General features: G+C 53.0%; 1 protein-coding gene and 1 long non-coding RNA gene across 2 annotated transcripts in view; both read left to right on the top strand.

The window, feature by feature from the left end:
- Positions 1-1,047: 1,047 nt before the first annotated feature.
- Positions 1,048-2,832, top strand: LOC120602479 (uncharacterized). The gene is made up of 3 exons (XR_005652785.1): positions 1,048-1,158; positions 1,618-1,875; positions 1,970-2,832. It is a non-coding gene; the product is annotated as an uncharacterized LOC120602479 (long non-coding RNA).
- A 10,142-nt stretch (positions 2,833-12,974) lies between these two features.
- EGFR (epidermal growth factor receptor) overlaps positions 12,975-18,937 on the top strand; it is a 168,861-nt gene continuing 162,898 nt past the window's right edge. Inside the window, exon 1 of the mRNA XM_039862805.1 lies at positions 12,975-13,287. Within this exon, the coding sequence (XP_039718739.1) occupies positions 13,200-13,287 (88 nt within the window). The 5' untranslated portion in view covers positions 12,975-13,199. The remainder of the gene's footprint in view (positions 13,288-18,937) is intronic.

Here is an 18,937-nt window from a genome sequence, read left to right as displayed (position 1 = left end):
GGGAACCCGGTCAGCGTCTCGGGGTGCAGCGTTCCCGCACCAGTTCCTCCTGGTTTAGTAGGAAACCGTCTTACTCTGTGCCCTCCGGCGTGTCCGTCCCCTCCGCCGGCGCACCAGACACCAGAGGAGTCGCTCCGTCACCGGCCCCTGCCATTTCTTACTTTCAACTCAAGGCGTTTGTCGCTGGCAGAGCAGCAGGCGCAAGCAGTGCAGACGAGCTCCGTTTGGGGGACGGTGGCCCTCGGCCTCGCAGGCCTCCCCTCGCCCCTGCTCCCTGGCCCCCAAGCTGAGAACAGTCAGCCCCGGGCCGGGAGGGCAGCCAGCACAGGCAGCAGCAGCCCTGACAGCTGACGTCTGCCGCCGTAGTCCCTGAAGCTCATGAGCATTCTGGTTCCCTTCACTGTGTCACCTCTACAGTTTCCACAGAACTAGCCAAGGCCCTGCAGCCTGCGAGCAGCCGGGGAGGAGACAAGCTCCGAGCGGGGGGATCTGGGAACCCGAGGCCCCGTCCCCCACCAGCAAGGCCCAGGAAAGCAATCTGGCCCATCCCACGTCTTGAGAACGGGGTCCCTCTCTGCTCAGAGGCCAGCCTGCTCAGGGGCAGATGGATGTTCTCTCTCAGAGGCTGGCTGGCACGGGACAGCTGGCTCCGGTGTGTTGGTCTGTTTGTCCCACGTATTAGAATAGAAGGTGGCGTTTGGACAACTGCCGAAGAATGAATTGTTGCTTTAAGGTCAACTCAGTGGCTCCAAGGGTAGATGACATTTCAAAGACCCTGAAGTATTTTCCATACCGTTCTCAAAAATTTGAAATGCTACCAGCAAAGAATAAGGGTCCGGTTTCACTCGGAGCTCACCGGCCTTTTCTCTGCATGGATGCTAGCTGCAAAGTGACCACGGACGTTTTCTTCAGTCCCTAAAGAGAAGACCATGTTTCATTTCTACTTCTCTGGTTCCCGTTTGAGTTGGACGGTCATGTCGTGTCCTTTAGTTTGCGTTCCGTTTGGCTTCGCCCTTCGCTGACGTTTGTAATTCTGTCTCCGTCATTCTCTGGTTTTCATTTCCTGCCGTTCTTTCCCACGAAGGATTTTTATGTGTGGATTGTGCTTCGTCTCCACCTTCACCTCACGTGAGTGGTGAATCTGGTGTTTAACGCCATGTAAGTTTATTTTAAGCTTTTACAAAATTAATTTATACGTCTAACTAATCGAAGATATCGGAGATCCTCACAGGTGGGTAATCGTGTTATATTTTGTGTGTACTTTTTATCGTCTTTTTAATTTAACGAGAAATTCTGTCGTCTCTGTGATTTTCCTTTCGACTGCATCCAAATGTTTTTGTAAGTGATTTTAGCATTTTTATGAGAATAGAGTATGCAATTTCATTAATATTTAGTCTCCCTATTATTTTCCCAAGGAGTTGGAAAAAGCACCTCCCTCGCCCAGGAAGAAAAATAGGTATCTGGTTTAAACTTAGCACTTTCGATGTTAAAATGGGGTACAGGCAAAGAGAGTGACTCTTCTGGTAACTCGTGTTATTTATTATTATGAGTCAAGTCTATTTGATTGCAGAGACACATCCACTAGGAACTCACGGTCTATTGTTTCTTTTCACGCAGGTTGAGTCACGGTAAGAAAATAGCAGATACGTCACTCTCCTGGGCTGTCTTACTGATGCCAATTACTGTTATGATATCCAGCCCCACCTCTAGTCCTACCCAAAGAGAAATGATAGAAAGTCTGAAACACTAACAAAAAGTATCACTATGCTAAGCTCGTAGAGTTTGCTAACATCAAACACTGTTAAGAGAAATGTGTCATCAACTCTGTCTCTTTCCCAGCTCCATATACTTCAAATATTTCACTCTAGGAGAGAGGTAGGTAAGTGTGATAAGTGTTTGAATGCTTCGAATTATAGTAGCCCTCTAAACAACTGTCTAAAGAACATTTGGTTTACTTTAAAATCCTTAGATATTCCTTGATATGCGTGATCCATCAGCGAAGGAGGACGAGGGAGCAGGAAAAGGCGCATTTGCCCCTGACTCAGCAATTCTGCCTTTGGGCATTTAACCGTGCGAAATAGGAACGGTGTCCACACAGACCTGGACCTGGATGTTCACAGCACTTTTATTGATACTGATAATGACCAAGAATGGGAAACAACTCCACAACCATCAGCCGGAAAACGGATAAACAAAAGAGTGCCCATCCATGCGACAGAGAGCAAGCCCAGCAATAAAAAATAACTACAGACAAACACGACGTGGATGGATCTCAAAACCGCTGAGTAAAAAATGCCAGACTCCCCAAATACTTCATCCTGTATAATTCATTCCGAAATCTAGATTCCTTTTGAAATTCTAGAAAATGCACACTAGTCTCTAGTGACATGAAGTCCATCAGTAGTTTCAGGGGATGAGGGGTAGAAGAAGGGGGTCTGCAGAGGAACATAAGAAACTCGGGGGGCTATAGAGATGCCCAGTGCCCTAACTGTGGCCGTGACCTCACAGGGGCCTACGGTGTCAGCTCCCACAGAATTGCGGTTCGTTATAGGTAACTTATACCTCTGTCAAGTTGATAATAAATATTTTTTAACTGGCTGAAGATTCAGAACCGATACTTCACATGTGGCCAGTCTATGAAAAAAGCTCGACTCCATTAGACAACAGAGAAATGCTCATTTAAACCACGCGGAAACATTTAACGCGTGCATTTTACTGCATGTACATTATAACTTAATTTTTAAAGTGCAGATCTTCAAAAGACAACAAAAATAAAATTTAGTTTTGAATCATAAACAAAACACTCAGAAATCTCCCTCGCAAATGCGTGAACTTGGCACTGTAAGTTATTCGCGTTTGAAAATACCCTCGACGTCCTTCAACAGAGAACTGGGCGGATAAATTATAGTCCGTGCGTCAAAAGAAATAATATGCTATGGCAGGAATGAGAAACCGTTAAGTATTAATACGGAATGACCTCCATGATGTATTATTATATACATATATATATTTAAGCGCAGAAAGAACACTGCATGCAGAGTGTAGCTGGAAGAAGCCCCAGGGAGCTCAGGAGCCTGATCCCCTCTTTGGGGGAGAACTACTAGCTGGCTGGGAGGACGGGGGAGCAGGGCGGGGAGGGAAGCTCTTCACTCTACAGAACTCTACTGAATTCTAAACACTGTGGATTGATGAAGTGCTCAGAGTTTAAATTATATGAATAAATGGACACCCCATCTCTTCATACCTGAACACTTGATACTTAAGCCTATCAAAAGCCTTCTCTCCGAGGTCCCTCACTGCGAGCCACATCTCCGTGGGTACAGTTCACCTTCCTCTACTCTTTTTCCTTCCCAGCTCCTCTGATTGTAAATGAAAAGAAAGGGGTGGGAGGGAGGGCGGTTCTAGGACCCTCCCAGGGAGAGCGGATCACAAACCCCCACATGGGCGGGTCATGCTGGGTCATGCGCCCCAGGCCTGTAACTTCTTTGGTGAACGGTTTTAAGCCAGCGCTGTCCATCGCTGGGCATCTAGGTAAACACACCTTTGAAAGGCCACATTATCTTGTGAAGTCTCCTGTAATCCCGACCCCACCTGGCTTCCTCTCGCCTCCATACATGTCCCCTCCTGAACTTCAAAAGCTTAAAAGAAGCTGCAAAACTGTCCCTCTCTGAAGTATTGGAGACCCCGCTCCCTGGCGGATGTCCCCATCGGCTTGGCTCAGATAACTCACAGAAATGCTCTACAGGTTTGGATGTTTCTTACATCGTCATCCGCATTGACATTCGTCACCTCCCAGGCCTTGAGCACCTGCATTCCCTACTGTCCCTCTACAGACACCTTTCAGTTCCCTGCACAGCAAAACTGTTCTTTGATGTCTGCCCATGAAATACATGAAGAAGAAAAAAAAAAAGACGTGAATGAGAAGGCATGTTTCCGAATGTGAAGATTTAATACTGTAAGGAGAGAAAATATGTTAAAGGTGTCGCTACGTCCCAAGGATTCCCACGCATCCAAGAAAATCCCAGCGGAAGCCCTGCCCCAATCCAGGCCCACGAGGCCACTCCTGGTGAGGGCACCGGTGAGGATTCTGGTGAGGATCCGGTGCTGGGTGCCACCGACAGACCCCCAGTTTTTGAGCAGCTGGAGAACCCCTCCTCTTTGAAGCCTGTAGTCCACTGGCCTCCAGGAGGAGCCTTGGGCCGCACCTTCAGGCCACACCTTCTCAGCCTATTTGAGGCGCCATCCTCGTCTCCTGCAGGACTCTAGTCACCTGGCCGGCTCTAGTCTCTTCTAGTCCCCTCAGGGCTCACTCCATCGCCAGACTGCCAGTAGCATCTGAGTGCTGATGGCTCCAACTTTCGTCTCCTGCCTGGATCTCTCTCCCGAAGCTCAGACTCGGGTCTGACCCTTGTACATTATCTCCATTCGAAATTCTCAAAGGTGTCTCAAACACAGCGAGTCCGAAGCAGACGCCTGGGTTTCCCCCTCCCCGCCCCGCGTGGTCCACCTCAGTGGAGGCTGCCCATCCCCTCCTGGCCCATCGGGTCTCAAGGTCATGCCTGGCTTTCATCTTTCTCTCACGCCCAGATTCAATTCGTTGTCATTTGTATCAGCTCTTCCTTCGAAGTCCGTCCAGAATCTGACCGCATCTCAGCGCCTCCACAGCTCCAGGCCAGGCTCCTGGCTCACCTGGCTCGCAGGCTCCTGGCTCACCTGGCTCGTCGCCACCGCCTCTTCGGACCCGCCCTCCTTCCATCGCGGACGCAGCCGCAGGACCATCCGGTTAGGGCCTCGCTGCTCACGCGGCTGACTTCCGATTCTTCCGCTATCCATTTTTTAGTAAAAGCTGAAAACATTGCAGCGCCCTGGGCCCTGCAGGCCCCGCCCCGTCCCGCTCCCGGCTCCCAGGCCCTGCCCCCTCGCTGCCTCCTCCGCCCACCCCGCCGCCCGCTCAGGGACCCCGCACCTGCTCGTTTCAAATGCCACAGCATCAGCGTTTCCGCGCAGCCCTCAACGCGGGGACTGAGCGGGAAGCAGATCCCAGGACACAGAAGTCGCTCCACAAAGTGCTCGGCGTACGAGTGTGACTGACGACCGAGGAGCACGCTACACAAGACGCGTCTGGACAGGACAGGCGCCTCCGGGTGTGACCTCGGGGGTGCAGGGTCAGGACCCCCGTGGGAGAGGCCGGGAGCGCCAACCGCTGCTCCTTGAGCTTATTGGTTATTGGTCCGGTCCCGGCTGCCAGCGGAGAGAGACCCGCCACACCCCGCTCTCGCCCTGCCAGTTTCCCTGGGGACTTCAGGGACGCCCCTCTTCTCGGGCAAGTGCTGGGCAAAAACACTGCAAGAAATTTAAGAAACGATTCAACAAACAAACTTGAGCGACATGTCCAAATCTCAGAAAAGGAGGAGCAGGAGAAGCCGCCAGCATTCCCCGTCTGCGTCCTGCCCAAAGCAGGAAAAGCTCGATTCTTCCAGGCGGACCCGCTTCTAAGTCCTCATTTAAACGTGAAAGATTTAAAGAGAAACGAACAAAAAAGTTGGGGGGCGGGGAGCCAAAGGATTAAAAAGAAGCAGTGACGAACAAATCCTGATCGGCGAAATCACACTAAAGGGTCTGGGGATCGATCGTGGCGAACCCGAGAGAAGCACCTCACCGCGTCCCAAGGTGCGGCCCCGTATGCAGAGCCAGCTGCCCGCGGTCCCGGGAGCACCTACCGCGTACCGCACGCCCAGGGCCCAGGGCCTGAGGACACAGGGCCCTGGCTCTGCCCTGACACCTGCCTCTGGTCTCTCTGCAAAGGCCGAGAGCACTGAGCGGGGCTCTGCTCGTGACCTCAAGGCCCCTGTGTTCCTTAACCTTCACAGCTGCCCGAGACCCCGATATCAGTCGGAATCAGACTTCTCCCCACCCCCGCCCCACGTGAAGGAAGGAGGATGCAAAGTGACCTTTGGAGAAAGACGACCGATCGGGAGCTTTTGGACGCAGGTGCTCGCCATTCAAGTCCGTGCGGCCGGCGCCGGTGGCCGTTGGCGGCACACACGTGGCGCGGCCCCGGCGAGCGAGTCCGTCTGGTCCGTCTGCAGGCTGCGTGGGCACGGGCTGCGGGGGCCAGCCCGCGCTGGGACAGTCACTGCCCTTTTCCCTTGCTGCTGATACAGCGAATCACAGCGCCGCTGGTCCTCGAAGCCTGTGATGAGAAATCTCGGGGAAATCGCTGTCGCTAGCGTGCGCGTGGGAGGCTGACGGGTCTTCTCGTTTTAACCGCTGAATGACGAAGTCTATGTTTGGATCTTTCCCATGGCCGTGAAGACGAACCGAAGGATAAATCTCACGGGCTGCACTGGCTGAGGAGAGAGAACTGCGCTTTGCCCTCTGCCTGACGACGTCCCGGAAAAGCGAAAGAATGTGACACACACAACCCGAAGCCCCCAAAACCACGAGCACAAGCAGTTATGGTCAAGGGCGATGTGCGAGGTGCTTCCCCTACGTGTGTCAGTCCGAAACAATCCCACGTGACAAGCATTTATGACAACTTACAGAGAAAAGACAAAACGAAGGCTTTTGGGTTGGAAAGATTGAAAAAATCAAAGTCTCAAAATCACATTTGGTTCATGGCAATGTTTAGATCCCTGTTCATTTGGTTACTCCATGCCCAGCCCCTCCAAATGCGTGTGTGTGTGTGTGCGTGCACACGCATGTGTGGGGGGGTGTGCGTGGGTGGGTGTGCAGAATATATATACACATAATACGAATATGTATATGTTGTAGAAATATGTGTGAATGCTTACATATCAAACAAAATAAATAATGTAATATAATATATTTGTAAAGTGTTCATTTAAATATTTAACTAGGAGTTGAATACTTTCTTGTACAAATTAAGGTATGTGAGGCTAAAATGGGGCAAAAAAAAAAAACACCTTGAACATCCTGCTGTCCTGATAAAGGGGTGTCTCTACTCTTCATGTCCGTCATGTAGATGTCACCTACGTGTCCAGCTGAAGGCTCTGCTCCCTATCATCCACACCCCAGGCCCAGGCTGAGGAACGAGCCACCTCTGGAGCAGGACCAGCCAGCAAGATAGAAAGGTGTCATGAGGAAACGTGTCGTGCTCCTGAGAACTTCTGCTCAGAAGTGACATGTGTCCCCGCATGAACATCATAAGAATCCGAGGCTGATTTCCAGGGGACCAGGAAGTACCACCTTCCCATGGGAGCAGCGGGAGCCAGATCCTGAGGGACACACTCTGTTTGCTCCACTGGGCTACATACCTGGTCTCAGGAGACATTACTAGGAAGAAAGAACCTCACCAGGTGACAAAACAAAATGCCACAGTCAGAACAACTCTCTAATCTCCAATGACACAATAATTTCCCTAAGTGCAAGCACTGATAATTCTAGTTAGGTTTGACATGTGTTTTTATAGTAACATAGCAAAACCTTCTATTTTGGGGTGGTGTCGAGAAATCAATGAAATTGATGATTAAGGAAGAATGGAAAGGTCCCTATTCTTACACACACACACGTGCGCGCGCGCACGCGCGCGCGCGCGCGCACACACTCACACACCTGCCTGGTCTGGGCCACCTTTTGCAGACCAACTGTACGTTTTAGGAGAGCAGGACTGGTCACTGACCTCCATCTCAGCTACTTTAGACTCAGTCAGTGAGTATTGAGTAAATGCTGTTTATTTCTACTCCACATTTTAATAAAATTGCTAATAACCTGAAAACTCCTATGTGTTTCATTTTGTTAACGAAATATTATTTACTCTTCCTTTCTCTCTTCCTGAAACAACTCATTCAGACCAGGGACCTACCGTCACCTGTAAACGTCAGGGCCCTATTTCTGAAGTCCCTCCCCAGTCTCAGTGTAAATGACTCAGTTTCTCACAGCTCAGTTCTACAGAATTAACAACTGCCATGATTTCTAATTCTCCATTCAATTGCAGAAATAGAAACGCAATTTGCTTTGGATTCCTCTGGTCCTGTCAATCATTTCTAAGCTGCAATCCCCTCCCCTTTGCCGCCTCTCCAGATCTGCCACCATCTAAAAGTGCCACTTAGAATCTAGCTTCTGGGCATTTACTCAAAAGTGGTTTATCTCCTTCTGCAGAACCTCTGCTAAGTAAAGACAGCAATTGTAAGGCAGCGGTTTAACCAACCATTTGAGCTCTTTTTCACACAGGGTCAATTTGTTTTTTAAAAAATAGAAAAAAGTCCCCAGTGAAACACGAGAAAACATTTCAAGATTTCCAAAAACAAGTATCTATCTGCCTCGATGTTTTTGTGAAGAAAAATAAAGTGACACGATTATCTCCCAATTTATGAAGCTCCTGAATTCCCGTTTAGAAAAATATGAGGTTGACAATGAGTCTTTGCCACGTGACTTTTATTACGTTAGGGGAGACCTGATGATAATAATGAAAACAACTGAATTATAACCAGCTAAAATGCCTCAAAAGATATCCAGAGTTGCTTCCTAATAAAGCCATAATATTCTATAATTTATTACAGTTTGTTATCGATGGACAAGCCAGACGAAACCTGCTGGTTTACAGGATAAACAATGATATCAGTCTAGTCGAAGTCCCAAGGCTCTGCTCGCTAATCCTGATTTTCCCCAGCAGCAGCCAGCTCATGGCACGGTGACAGCTCATGGCACAGTGACAGCTCAGGTACTGTGAATGGTACTCTCTTCTACAGCAGGACTGCATTTGTCCCGGTAATTTTAATTGGCGCCATCTATACATATACACACCCCTAAAGAATGCCAACCACAATAATGATAAGGTATAATCATGACCTGTGACAAACATTTGCGTGTTTATATTATTCCGTATTTGAAATGTGCTCATTTGAAGTGAGGTCTACTGTGGCGTAGAATGTATTATGACCTCTGGACCAAAATCCATCAACAAATATATATGCACATGTACACGTAAGGTGAGCAAGAATGAGCTGGATAGAGACAGGAAGATAAGGCCGAGATGAAAACCAGGGATAAGAACCGTACTTATAAAGAGACAGCAGCATTATTGAACCGGGAAGGGCGAGGTGTGACTGTGATGCCTATGGCGGCCACGCAGGCCCCATGACTGATGGGCCACATTTGGTGCTGCCGATGTGAGCTGCAGACTTGATGTTCTTTCTGAAGGAGACAGTTATCACCCACCCAACTCTCATCTTGCGTGAAAGCTGACCCAGTTGGCCATCGCTTCCCATTTTTCAAGAGAAACACAGAATCCACATTTTAAATATGAAAGCTCTTGATTTTTAAACGTCGCCACTAATTCAATTAAGAGCAATTACTGATTAATCTTCACAAACCGCATCTGTACCCTGAATCAGTCTGCAGGCCACAGCTGCAACCTTGAAGCTGATGCTTCTAGTTACAACTGTCCCCAAGACAAGTGGTGACACCTTGGACATTATTTAACCTCAGTTTTAAACCTTTAATGTGGCCCAAACACTGTAGGGTCCAAAAACTTCCTACAAGATCCCTAAGCAAATAATCAACAAACCACAGTACCAGAAACCAGCATTCCAAAATAGGATCCCGCTTTCGAGGCATTCCATAACCCTCGGCCCTGGAGATGATGAAGGGTACTAAAGCCATAGAATACTAATAAGAATATTGAAGACAAATAAATGCCACTGCAGCTCAGTGTCAGCTCAGGATCCCTGAAAAAGAAGCCGCTTCTTCCATTCTCTGCCAGAGACAGGTCTCAGATCAGAGTCACATGCAAATAATTTGAGAGGAACCAAGGCAGCCCACCACCAGGAGTGCCCAGGGATCTCGGCTGGGGGCCTCCTGAGGTTGCTGACCCTCCCCTCACAGAAACAGGTGACGCCTGCCCACTGAGGTATAAAAAGACAGACAGTTGAAAAATAAGTCTCCCCCCAACCCTTGACCCCCAGCTATCTAGTTCTCCCCAGTGGGAACCTGTTTCTACATTTTTGTGTCTTCCTAAAATAACTACAGAAGAGACGTTGAGCGAGAGTGTATCGAAATGGAAGCCTGTTTTAGAAATGCATGTTCTTATGGAATTTTACAGTTGGAAGGGCCCGGTTTAGTCCTTAATTCACAGCCTCTCTTAGTGCTGCCCCCGCATTCAATCTTCCTAAGGATGGAGACCCCCATGCCACTGGGAGGTGGCTCATTGTCTTTTAGACAGCTCCGCAGGCTTATAAAAGATCATTTTTTAAAATCCAGAAATCCACCATTTCGATGATTTTCCTCGTCAATTCTTGCTTTGACCCCAAAGGCCAGAGAAGCAGGTGGCCAAATGCCTCTCGCCAAAGATGGAGCTGAAAACACTTGCTGTCTCTGCCCCGGGGCACAGCCCTGCTCTCTTCTCCCTGGGGGGCTTCGCCCCGCATTCTTCTAGAAGGGATCAAACTCCTGTTTCTAAGAGGAAAACAACTCATCAGAGGAGGAAAAGAAAAGTGTCCAATTTGGAGCTGGCAAAGAGATTAAACAGCCCGCACTGGGAAAATCGATGGGTCATATGAGATCTAATATGGGACGTCCCGGGGCCTCAGCCCACCCTGGTCAGCGTGGTGTGCGTGGGCGCTTCATCCAGGAGTCTGTGGACCAAGCAGAAATTTTGGTGGTACCTTCTCTAAAAAGTTTCCAGATATTCTGAAATAGAATTTGGGGTCCCGAAGTCCCCGTGTGCCTCAGGTTCGGAAAAGTGCAATGACGAGCGATGAAGAACATGGCCGGGACCTGGGGTCAGGGCTGGCCGCACGACCAGCAAGCGTGCTTCGCGACTGGCGGCAGGTTATTCGCCTGACCTTTCCTAGCCACGGACGCCATCGTCTTGCTGGAAAAGGCAGACGCAAGTGTAGCCAGATCGGACGTGTCAGATCTGGTCAGTACTTAGTAGCATGGTGTCGGGGCTGCTCCTGCTGCTCCTGTGGTGGTGGCTTTTGCCTGGGATGGGACCCGGGCACACTCTCTGCAGAGACCGGGTGCCCGAGCACTGTCTATGCCTGGCCCAGTCTGGGCAAAGCTCTATTTTCTGAAAGTGTCGTTGCCCCCAGCAAAGAGTACAAAGTCATTCCAAATGTCACCCCTTATGTCACAAACTCAGAGGGGGGACTCAAACTTTACTCAGATGTCCCAAGAGGAGGTTGGGCCCATCCCTTCCTCTCCATTCCCTGGGGACAGCCCAGTGTGGGGCTGAGGGGCGGAAGTGTCGCACTGTCCCCTCCAGTAACTGTTACCACACAGCTCTGCTTCCTGAGGTGCCATCGGATCCTGTGGAACGATGTGACGGCAAACGGCACCGTGCACGTCGCCGACGTCTGTCATGAAAGGACGTTTGGGGAGAACTCTCCGAGTCTTCGCATGTCATATTCTCTTAGGGGACTCGTGGGAGGATTCTGTGCAGTCCTGAAAATTATCCGTAGCTTCAACCGATAGGTGTTTTAACGTATAGACAATGTGATCTGTGCCGCCCATCACGTTTCCTAGACAGAAGGCTCGAGAGACAAATTGGTGGCCTCGCTGACCGAACGCACGGGGATCCGTGTGAGACTCCGGCCCGGCTTCGCGCGGTGCCCCGCTCCTGTGCCTCGGTTTGCGTTTCCTCTGCAGCTGAGATCCTTCGCAAACTGCTCTCGGTTTGCAGCGCGTTGCGTGACCGTGTTTGGGAACCCCGCACAGCGCCTGCAGAATCTTCACAGCCTTCTCCATCCAGGGGCCAAACGGGTCATCCTGACCTGTTAAAACCAAGGAACGAACACAAGCGACTCCAAGTTCGGAGTAAGAGCGACAGGCTGTGCGGATGGCCAGGAGCGCTGCGACCTGCGACCGCACCGGCCAGATGCGTGGGAAGGAAAAGCGTCCTTCTGCAGTGACACAGAGTCGCGCTGTAACTCCACTTGCTTTAACCGTGTGATTCCTGCTTCGACAGGGGGACACCAGCACTGACCCCACCGGAACATCAGCAGGGGACTTTATGAGGAGAGGGGGGGCTCTGGCTGTAGGATGAGGCCCCAGGGGACATTTGTGCTGCTTGGAGAAGCGACTCAGCTGAAGGAACTTAGCTAACCTTCCTGCAGCCCCAGAAAGCCTCGTTTCTTTTGGCAAATCTTTAGCGAACTTCCCTGGCGATTCTCCTACTTGAGACACGTGTGGCTGCGTCCAGGCCGTGAGACACCTGGCTCTTCTGTAACGGCGCCTCCTCTGGGCTTCGTATCAAGCCCGCGTTCTCAGCGCTGGCCTTTTGCAGGTATTTTAACGCGTGCGTTTGCTTCTCACGCACCCCTGGCTGAGCCCTGGCCCGTGAAAGCCGTGTGGCCCCTGGCGCTCACGCATTCATTCGGCCACCATTTCCCAAGGCCCCATCTCAGATGATTTCGAGGATACTTGACGGGCAGTCGAGGACCCTCGGACTTGAGAGCTCGGCGTGGCACTCCCGTCACGCGGGCGCAGCGAGGAAGCCCGTGGCTGCCCGGTCGGCCGGAGCCCCCACCAGGTCTCGGGGGACGGCGGGGGCGGTGGGCGACGATGAAGGAGTCATTCCCGCGTCCGGCCTCGGGCCTGAGGCTCAGCCGGTTCCCGCGGAGCTGGACGACTCTGCTCCGCAGGTCGATGGCAGGAAGGGGGAAATGGCGACTCTGGCACGAATTCGGCTTGGCGCAGGCGGAGTCACCGAGCCCGCAGCGCCAGTCGGCGGGGACCGGGTCCCCAGGGGCAGCGCGGGGACCTGCCCCTCGGGAAACGAGCGCGTCGGGGCGCCGGGGCCCCCGCTCCCCGCCGCTCCCCGCCGCTCCCCGTCCCCGCGCGCCACCTCCGAGCCGCCGCCTGCCTGCGGTCCCTGCCGCCGGCCTTCCTCCCTCCTCCTCGCGCGCTGCTCCTCCCGCGCCCTCCTCCTGCCCCTGGTCCCTCCTCCTCCCAGCCCAGCCTCCTCCCCGCGCCCCCGCCCCGCGAGCTAGACGTCTGGGCAGCCCTCGGCGCAGCGCGGCGGCCGCAGCCTCCGCCCCCGGCACGGTGTGCGCGCCCGCGGCCAGGGCGGCCCGAGTCCCCGGCGAGTCCCCGGCGAGTCCCCAGCCAGCCCCCGCGGCCGCCGCCTCCCGGACCGGACGACAGGCCAGCTCCGGAGTCCCCGCCTCGTCGCCGCGGCCGCCCGATCCCGTCCCGGACCAGCTGCGGAGACCGGGAGCGAGCGCCGGGGACCAGCGATGCGACCCTCGGGGACCGTGGGAGCCGCGCTCCTGGCGCTGCTGGCCGCGCACTTGCGCGGGAGCCCGGCGCTGGAGGAGAAGAAAGGTAAGGGCGGCCCGGCCCGGCCCGGCCCGGCCCGGCCCGGCCCCGCGTCCCGCCGCCGCCGCCTTTCCTGCTTCCTTGGGGACCGGCTGCGCGCCCGGCCGGGGCCGCGGGGGGGACGGGACGTTTCGCTTCTGAGTTGGGCGAGTCTGCGGCGGCCCGAGGAGGGGAGACTCCGGGCGCGAGACGCCCCCGCAGCGCTCGCAACTTTCTCCCTTCGCTGTCCTGCCCCCGCCCGCGAGGGCTCGGCGTCCGAGGGCGAAAGCGGGGTGCGGGGTGCGGGGTGCGGGGCGGGCAGGCGGCTCGGGTCCCCGCGGTGCCGGCTGGCGTTCCGGCACGTGCGCCCGCGCTGTCGGCCCCGGGGGACAGGCCCGGCGGGGGCGCGGCCCAGGGCTCGGGGAAGCCAAGGACGGACCCACGGGCGTCCCTCCCACCCTTCGGGGACCCCCCGGGCCTCCCTACGCCGCGTCGCATCGAACCGACTCGCGGGTCCTTTTCCGGGCGTGGAGCTGCAGCCTCGAGCGGGGAGGCTCCGAGAGCGCCTCTCTGTCGCTAACTACCTGTGGCCACCTGCAAAGAACTTAGTGTCCTCTTCGGCAAAAACGGGGTGCGGTCGGATCCGCCCCTGAGGCGCGGACCCTGCCGCTCGCCGCACGCGGTCCCCCCGGCAGCGCCGAGCTCCCCCCCCCATCATCCGCACCCCTTGGGCCTGTGGGGTCTCGAGAAGTGGTCGCTTCCGGAGGACTTTTGCCCCCACCTGCCAGCCGCTTGGTCACGTCTCTAGGCTTCTCGGTGGAGCGGGACACAGCGGCGGGACAGCTGGGTCCCGGGGCCGAATTTCCCAGGGGCCAGGTCCCCACGGTTTTTCAAAATAGAGTTCACAAAAAACTTTCCTCCTCGAAATCCCGAGATTTTCTCTTTGAGATGTTTCTTTTAGCTTTTTGAAGTATTTGACATTGGGCCAACCAAAATAATGAAACTTAATTTTCAGATCGGTGTTCAGGGCTCACGTGTGCCAAATGTCCAGCGCGAACATGAGCGCGCCTGGCTTCGTGACTACCGACCATAAACCCACTTGACACGAGGAACATGCCTCAGAAGGTTTAATTGCACAATTTCAAAATCGCGCAGCCCGGGTTCCGAGAGTCAGGTCTGTGCTTGCCGCTGATGTCACCGGCCCGCGGAACCGGGGTTTGGCGCTGGGCGCGTTTGCCTGCGGGGCGTTGAGGGCAGAAAAGTCGTGGTTCCCAAAGTGTGTTGCAAATTAAAATCACTCGGGATTGAAACCAGATCGAACCGAACCAAACGAAAACCCGCTGCGGGGCTCCCACCCCCAGACCTTCCCATTCCCTTGCGCTGGGGGCGCGACCTGGCCCGGGGAGTTTCCGAAGCTGCTCAGGTGGCGGCGTTGGGCCGCCAGGTGTGGGGAGTCGCTGGCGCAGAGGAGAGATTGATGAAGACCGCGGAATGATTACCTGGCAATCAATGCAAAGAGCTCTTCCCGGAACATCTGGAGTTTTAAGCATCTTGCAAAATAGGGGGCAGGGGAGAGGTGGGGGGTGGCTTCCGTAACTGTGCTTAGTCTTTTCACTGAAAGCTTTCCCTCCTTCGGATCTGACGCCTCCTCCCCCCTGCCCGGAGCCCCGCAGGCGGCGGCCCTCGGGGTCCGCTCCCCGCGCGGGCCTCTGTCGCAGGTGGAGCTCCCTTTCGCAGCGGGAACAGCACCGCAAGCTCACTTTTCTCCTTCCAGAGAAGTCCCCAGCTCGTTGCTGTTACCCCTTTGAGCGCGACTATTAGTGCTCGGAGATTTGTTTCTGAGAAAAATATAAATACCGCTTAATTTGCCTGTTAGTCCTGTATTCGCTGAAAACAGAATGCTCCTGGAGGGGAAAAAAAAAAATACTGAGAGCAGGCGAATAAATGCCATTCAGTTCAAGTAATATGAAAAAAAAATTTTAAGGGGCAAATTATTAAAAATAGGAGATCTTTTTATAAAGTGTTAAAAGAGGAACTAGAAACAAAAAAAAAAGTGTTAAAGACCCACATCAATCAAATTTGGTCAGTTTTGTTTAAGAAATTCGCTCATTTTAGGGAGATTTGCTCGGTTCTGAGGTCCGGTATCTCTCGTTCTTCGTACTGTCGGACATGGTTTTACGGGGCTGTCAACCCGTTTGATCTTTACAACAGGCATGCGAGGTGGGCATTATAGATGGAGAAACTGAGGCACAGAGAGATAAAATGGCTTCCCCACGGCTCCTTAAGAGGCGGAACCAGGATTCAAACTCAGGCTGCTTGGCCTAGAATCTTCCCTTGGCCACCTGATTCCTCCGCCTGCGTGAGCTGGGGTCAGGAGAGCCAGGCCAGGGGCGCGTGAGCATCTAACATCAGGTGCCGCAGTGGGGCGGAGAAGACCAGGGACCGGGTTTCTTGGAATGGGCCCTGTGTGCACTTAGAACAAACAGCCGCCTGGTCAGGGTCTGGACCCCTGCTCACAGCTCCTCCGTTGCTCAGGCTGCTGCCTTCCCTGGAGGCATCTGAGACCACATCGACAGTGGACTTGGAGATTGTGCGAGGAATGTTGAGCAAGCCCCTTGCCCTCGCAAAGTGGGAAGGTGCAGATGTTCTAGGGGAGGTCTGGGTGGTGCCGGAGAGCAGGAAGCCCCAGCCCCGCTGGCTCACCCTGGCCCCGCCTCCCAACGCAGCCCTTCCTGGCCATCTCCGGCTTCACGGGGTTAATTTCATGGTCCACGAAGTTTCAGAACTCATCCTGAAGTTTGAAAAAGCCGATTGCCAGAATCCACGGTGCTCCGTTAGTTAAGGCTCCGTCCATGGGACGGCACTCACATGTTTTGAAGTGTTTTTAGAGGTGGTGTCAGTCAAGATGATGGATTCCGCCCTGTTTAAAAAGAAAATATGCTTTGTTTTTCCTTTGATCTACGCTCCAGGACCAGCAGCTAGTGTCTGAAACTTTTTTGACAGGACTGGCAGGCCAGCTCTGATATGAAATTGAGGATTCTGCGTGTTTAAGGGAAGACAGCCTCATGCTGGTTCCCCAGGTCCTGCAATGGGATGAGGTCAGGATGTTGGGGACTCTCAGCTGTTGAAGGACCCACCTAGGAAATCTTTTGGCTCTCGCCATTTGGCTTCCTGTGCATGTTGTGTTTGTGTGTTCGTGACTGTGTTTTAATTTGGACTTAGTACAGGATAAATGGGCTTCTTTAGGTCTTGCTTACAGGGGTATGTGTTGAGAAAAGGTCAAAGTTCACGAAAGTGGCTCGCTCGTGCATTGTTTCTATGTAAGTCTAGTTTGAACACTAGATTCTGCTCCTCCGATCTGTACTGAATGAATCCCATTTTGTCTCCTTCTGTCACTTATGGACATTGGAAATCGTCATAAAAATACATTTTTGGTCTCAGTTCATTGTGACTGGTTTATTCTTGAACCATCGACACAAACGAGATAGAACGTAAATCTTAGCTCGTTCTCTTGGGTCATAACCTTTTCCCTTTTCACTTTTTCTGAGTGATTAGGCACAGCTTCCTTCCTACACGTGGAGATAGACACACTCGATTCAGTTGTCTAGAAAGTTCTCTGAGCCAGCTGGGAGCAGGAGACCTCGTTGGGGCCAGGGAGCAGTGGGCCTTGTTTACTGAGTCCCGCTATAGGAGCTAAGGGCTGGACCCGACACTTCAATCGCCGAAGGCACTGAAGTATAAGATCAGATGCCCGACTCCGTGGACTCAGCATCTGCGAACTGCACATGCTTAAAATAAATCTTACTCCTACCGGATTTCTGCAGCTTGCTTCAGAAAGTGGTGTGCGAACCCCAATGCGGAGAAAGAATTTTCTTCTCGGCTCCACGTTATATTGTCTGGTGGATTCTCGGAGAAGGACCCGGAGTCAGAGTGTCTTTTCTGAGTATACTTGGGGCTTCTCACTAGCAAGAACTTCGAACTGCAGCGTAGGGGACTGTGGCTGAGAAAGCCCGTCCGCGGGACTAGACGCACCCGCCATCGTGCCCTGCGAGGAGGTGAGCGCACATGGCCTCGGCTTCGTGTAAATAACGGCACAGGTTAACCACGACTGTTCCCCCTTCCGGTGTTGCTGCCCGATATCACGTGGGCTTCTGTTTGCATTTTCTTTCTTTACGTTTGACCCATGGCAAGCGCCTTGCACCGTGCCACCCACATTTTGAGCTGCAGGAGTGAGTGGGTCAGGGTCTTGCCTTTATGTGATGGGAAGTCAGTCAGGGGAAGAGAGAGCTACAGATAACGAGTGTGACAATGTCACAGAAGCAATGGCGGGATAAAGAAGTCTTCTGGTCTTAGTCTTGCTTGTAATTCTGGCTGGAGAGGGGACCAGATACAGCCCCAGTGGAAGGGATTCCTGCAAAGACCTCAGGGTATTTCTCAGGAGAAGACGATGAGGCCATTCCAAGGGGAGGGCCACCAGCAGTGAAGTTCTGAACTGCCTGGTAACTCAGCGCCGTGGCAAGGGAGGGGTAGAGGGTGACGCCGCGGCTTCGCTGTCCCCCTGTGTGAAAGGGGGGTCTCCGTGGAGTTCTGAGTGAGGAGCTGGAGAGATGCGTTTGCTGTTTTAGAAAGATGACCGGCAGCGTCGTGGGGAGTGCATGGTGGACGCAGCAGTGGACAGGGTGTCAGCGCAGGCGTGGACAGACGACAGAGCAGGAGCGCGGAGGATGCTCAGGCCAGCCGGGAGGCAGAACCTACTGATGATTAGGAGTAACGAGCCTAGGAAATAGAGAATCCCGGGCTGACACGCAGGCTTCTGACTTGGGAGCCTGGATACATACTGAGCCCACTCGTGGGGGCTGTGAGTGTTTGGAGCGTTCGAGGTGCTCAGGTTTCGGGAAGGTCTAGGAGGCGGCAGAGCACACGGGTCTGCAGCCTGAGAAAGCAGTGTGGCCTTGGGTTGCTGTTTTCCGAGATATTTCACTTGCAGACATTGTCTTTGGCAGTGGAACAACCCGCCCCCAGCCTGTCACATGCTCACTGTCACCGTCCATATTGAGCCCGGCGGGGTCCTGGATCACCAGCTGCCTTCTGGACTAGACGGCTGTGGCTGCAGTCACCAGCAACTGATAAATCACAAATCGGGCATACAAGTACATTGGGTATCGTATTTGCATATTGCTGCGAATCCTCAGCTAGGAATCCCTCATTTCTTATATTTTTACGGCACCCGATTGCTTGGTTTCGTACATGAGTGACTGAACCGAAAAGGCTAGGAGGTGACTTTGTTCTGTTCTTTTTTTAAGCAGCAGCTTTTGAACCTGGAACATACCTTAGAATCTCTCGAGGTGCTTTTGAAAAGGGGGGGCGCTGCTGCTCCCCAGACCTGGCGAATCATCATTCCTGGAGGTCGGCAGCACATGCATTTTTCAAAACTCCCCGGGTGGTTCTGATAAGTGCATTAAGAGAAGAAATTTTGTCTTTGTTGTCTGACTCCCGTTTTTGACTCATTGCGTGAGCTTCTGGGAACCGTTTTATAGGTCATTAGTAACTCGGCCTGAAAGTTGCATTTCTTTTTCATGAACTAATCCCATGATAAGTCTCACAGTGTGATGCCCAGACAGCCGCAGGAGCACCTTGAACTTGATAGAAAGGCTTTGGGGATGGGGCCTCCAGTCTG

This window comes from Pteropus medius, unplaced genomic scaffold (genome assembly GCF_902729225.1).
Source record: "Pteropus medius unplaced genomic scaffold, Ma_sr-lr_union100, whole genome shotgun sequence".
Taxonomy (NCBI): domain Eukaryota; kingdom Metazoa; phylum Chordata; class Mammalia; order Chiroptera; family Pteropodidae; genus Pteropus; species Pteropus medius.
The sequence above is the reverse complement of the archived record's forward strand: the minus strand, read 5'-3'. Positions and strand labels throughout refer to the sequence as shown.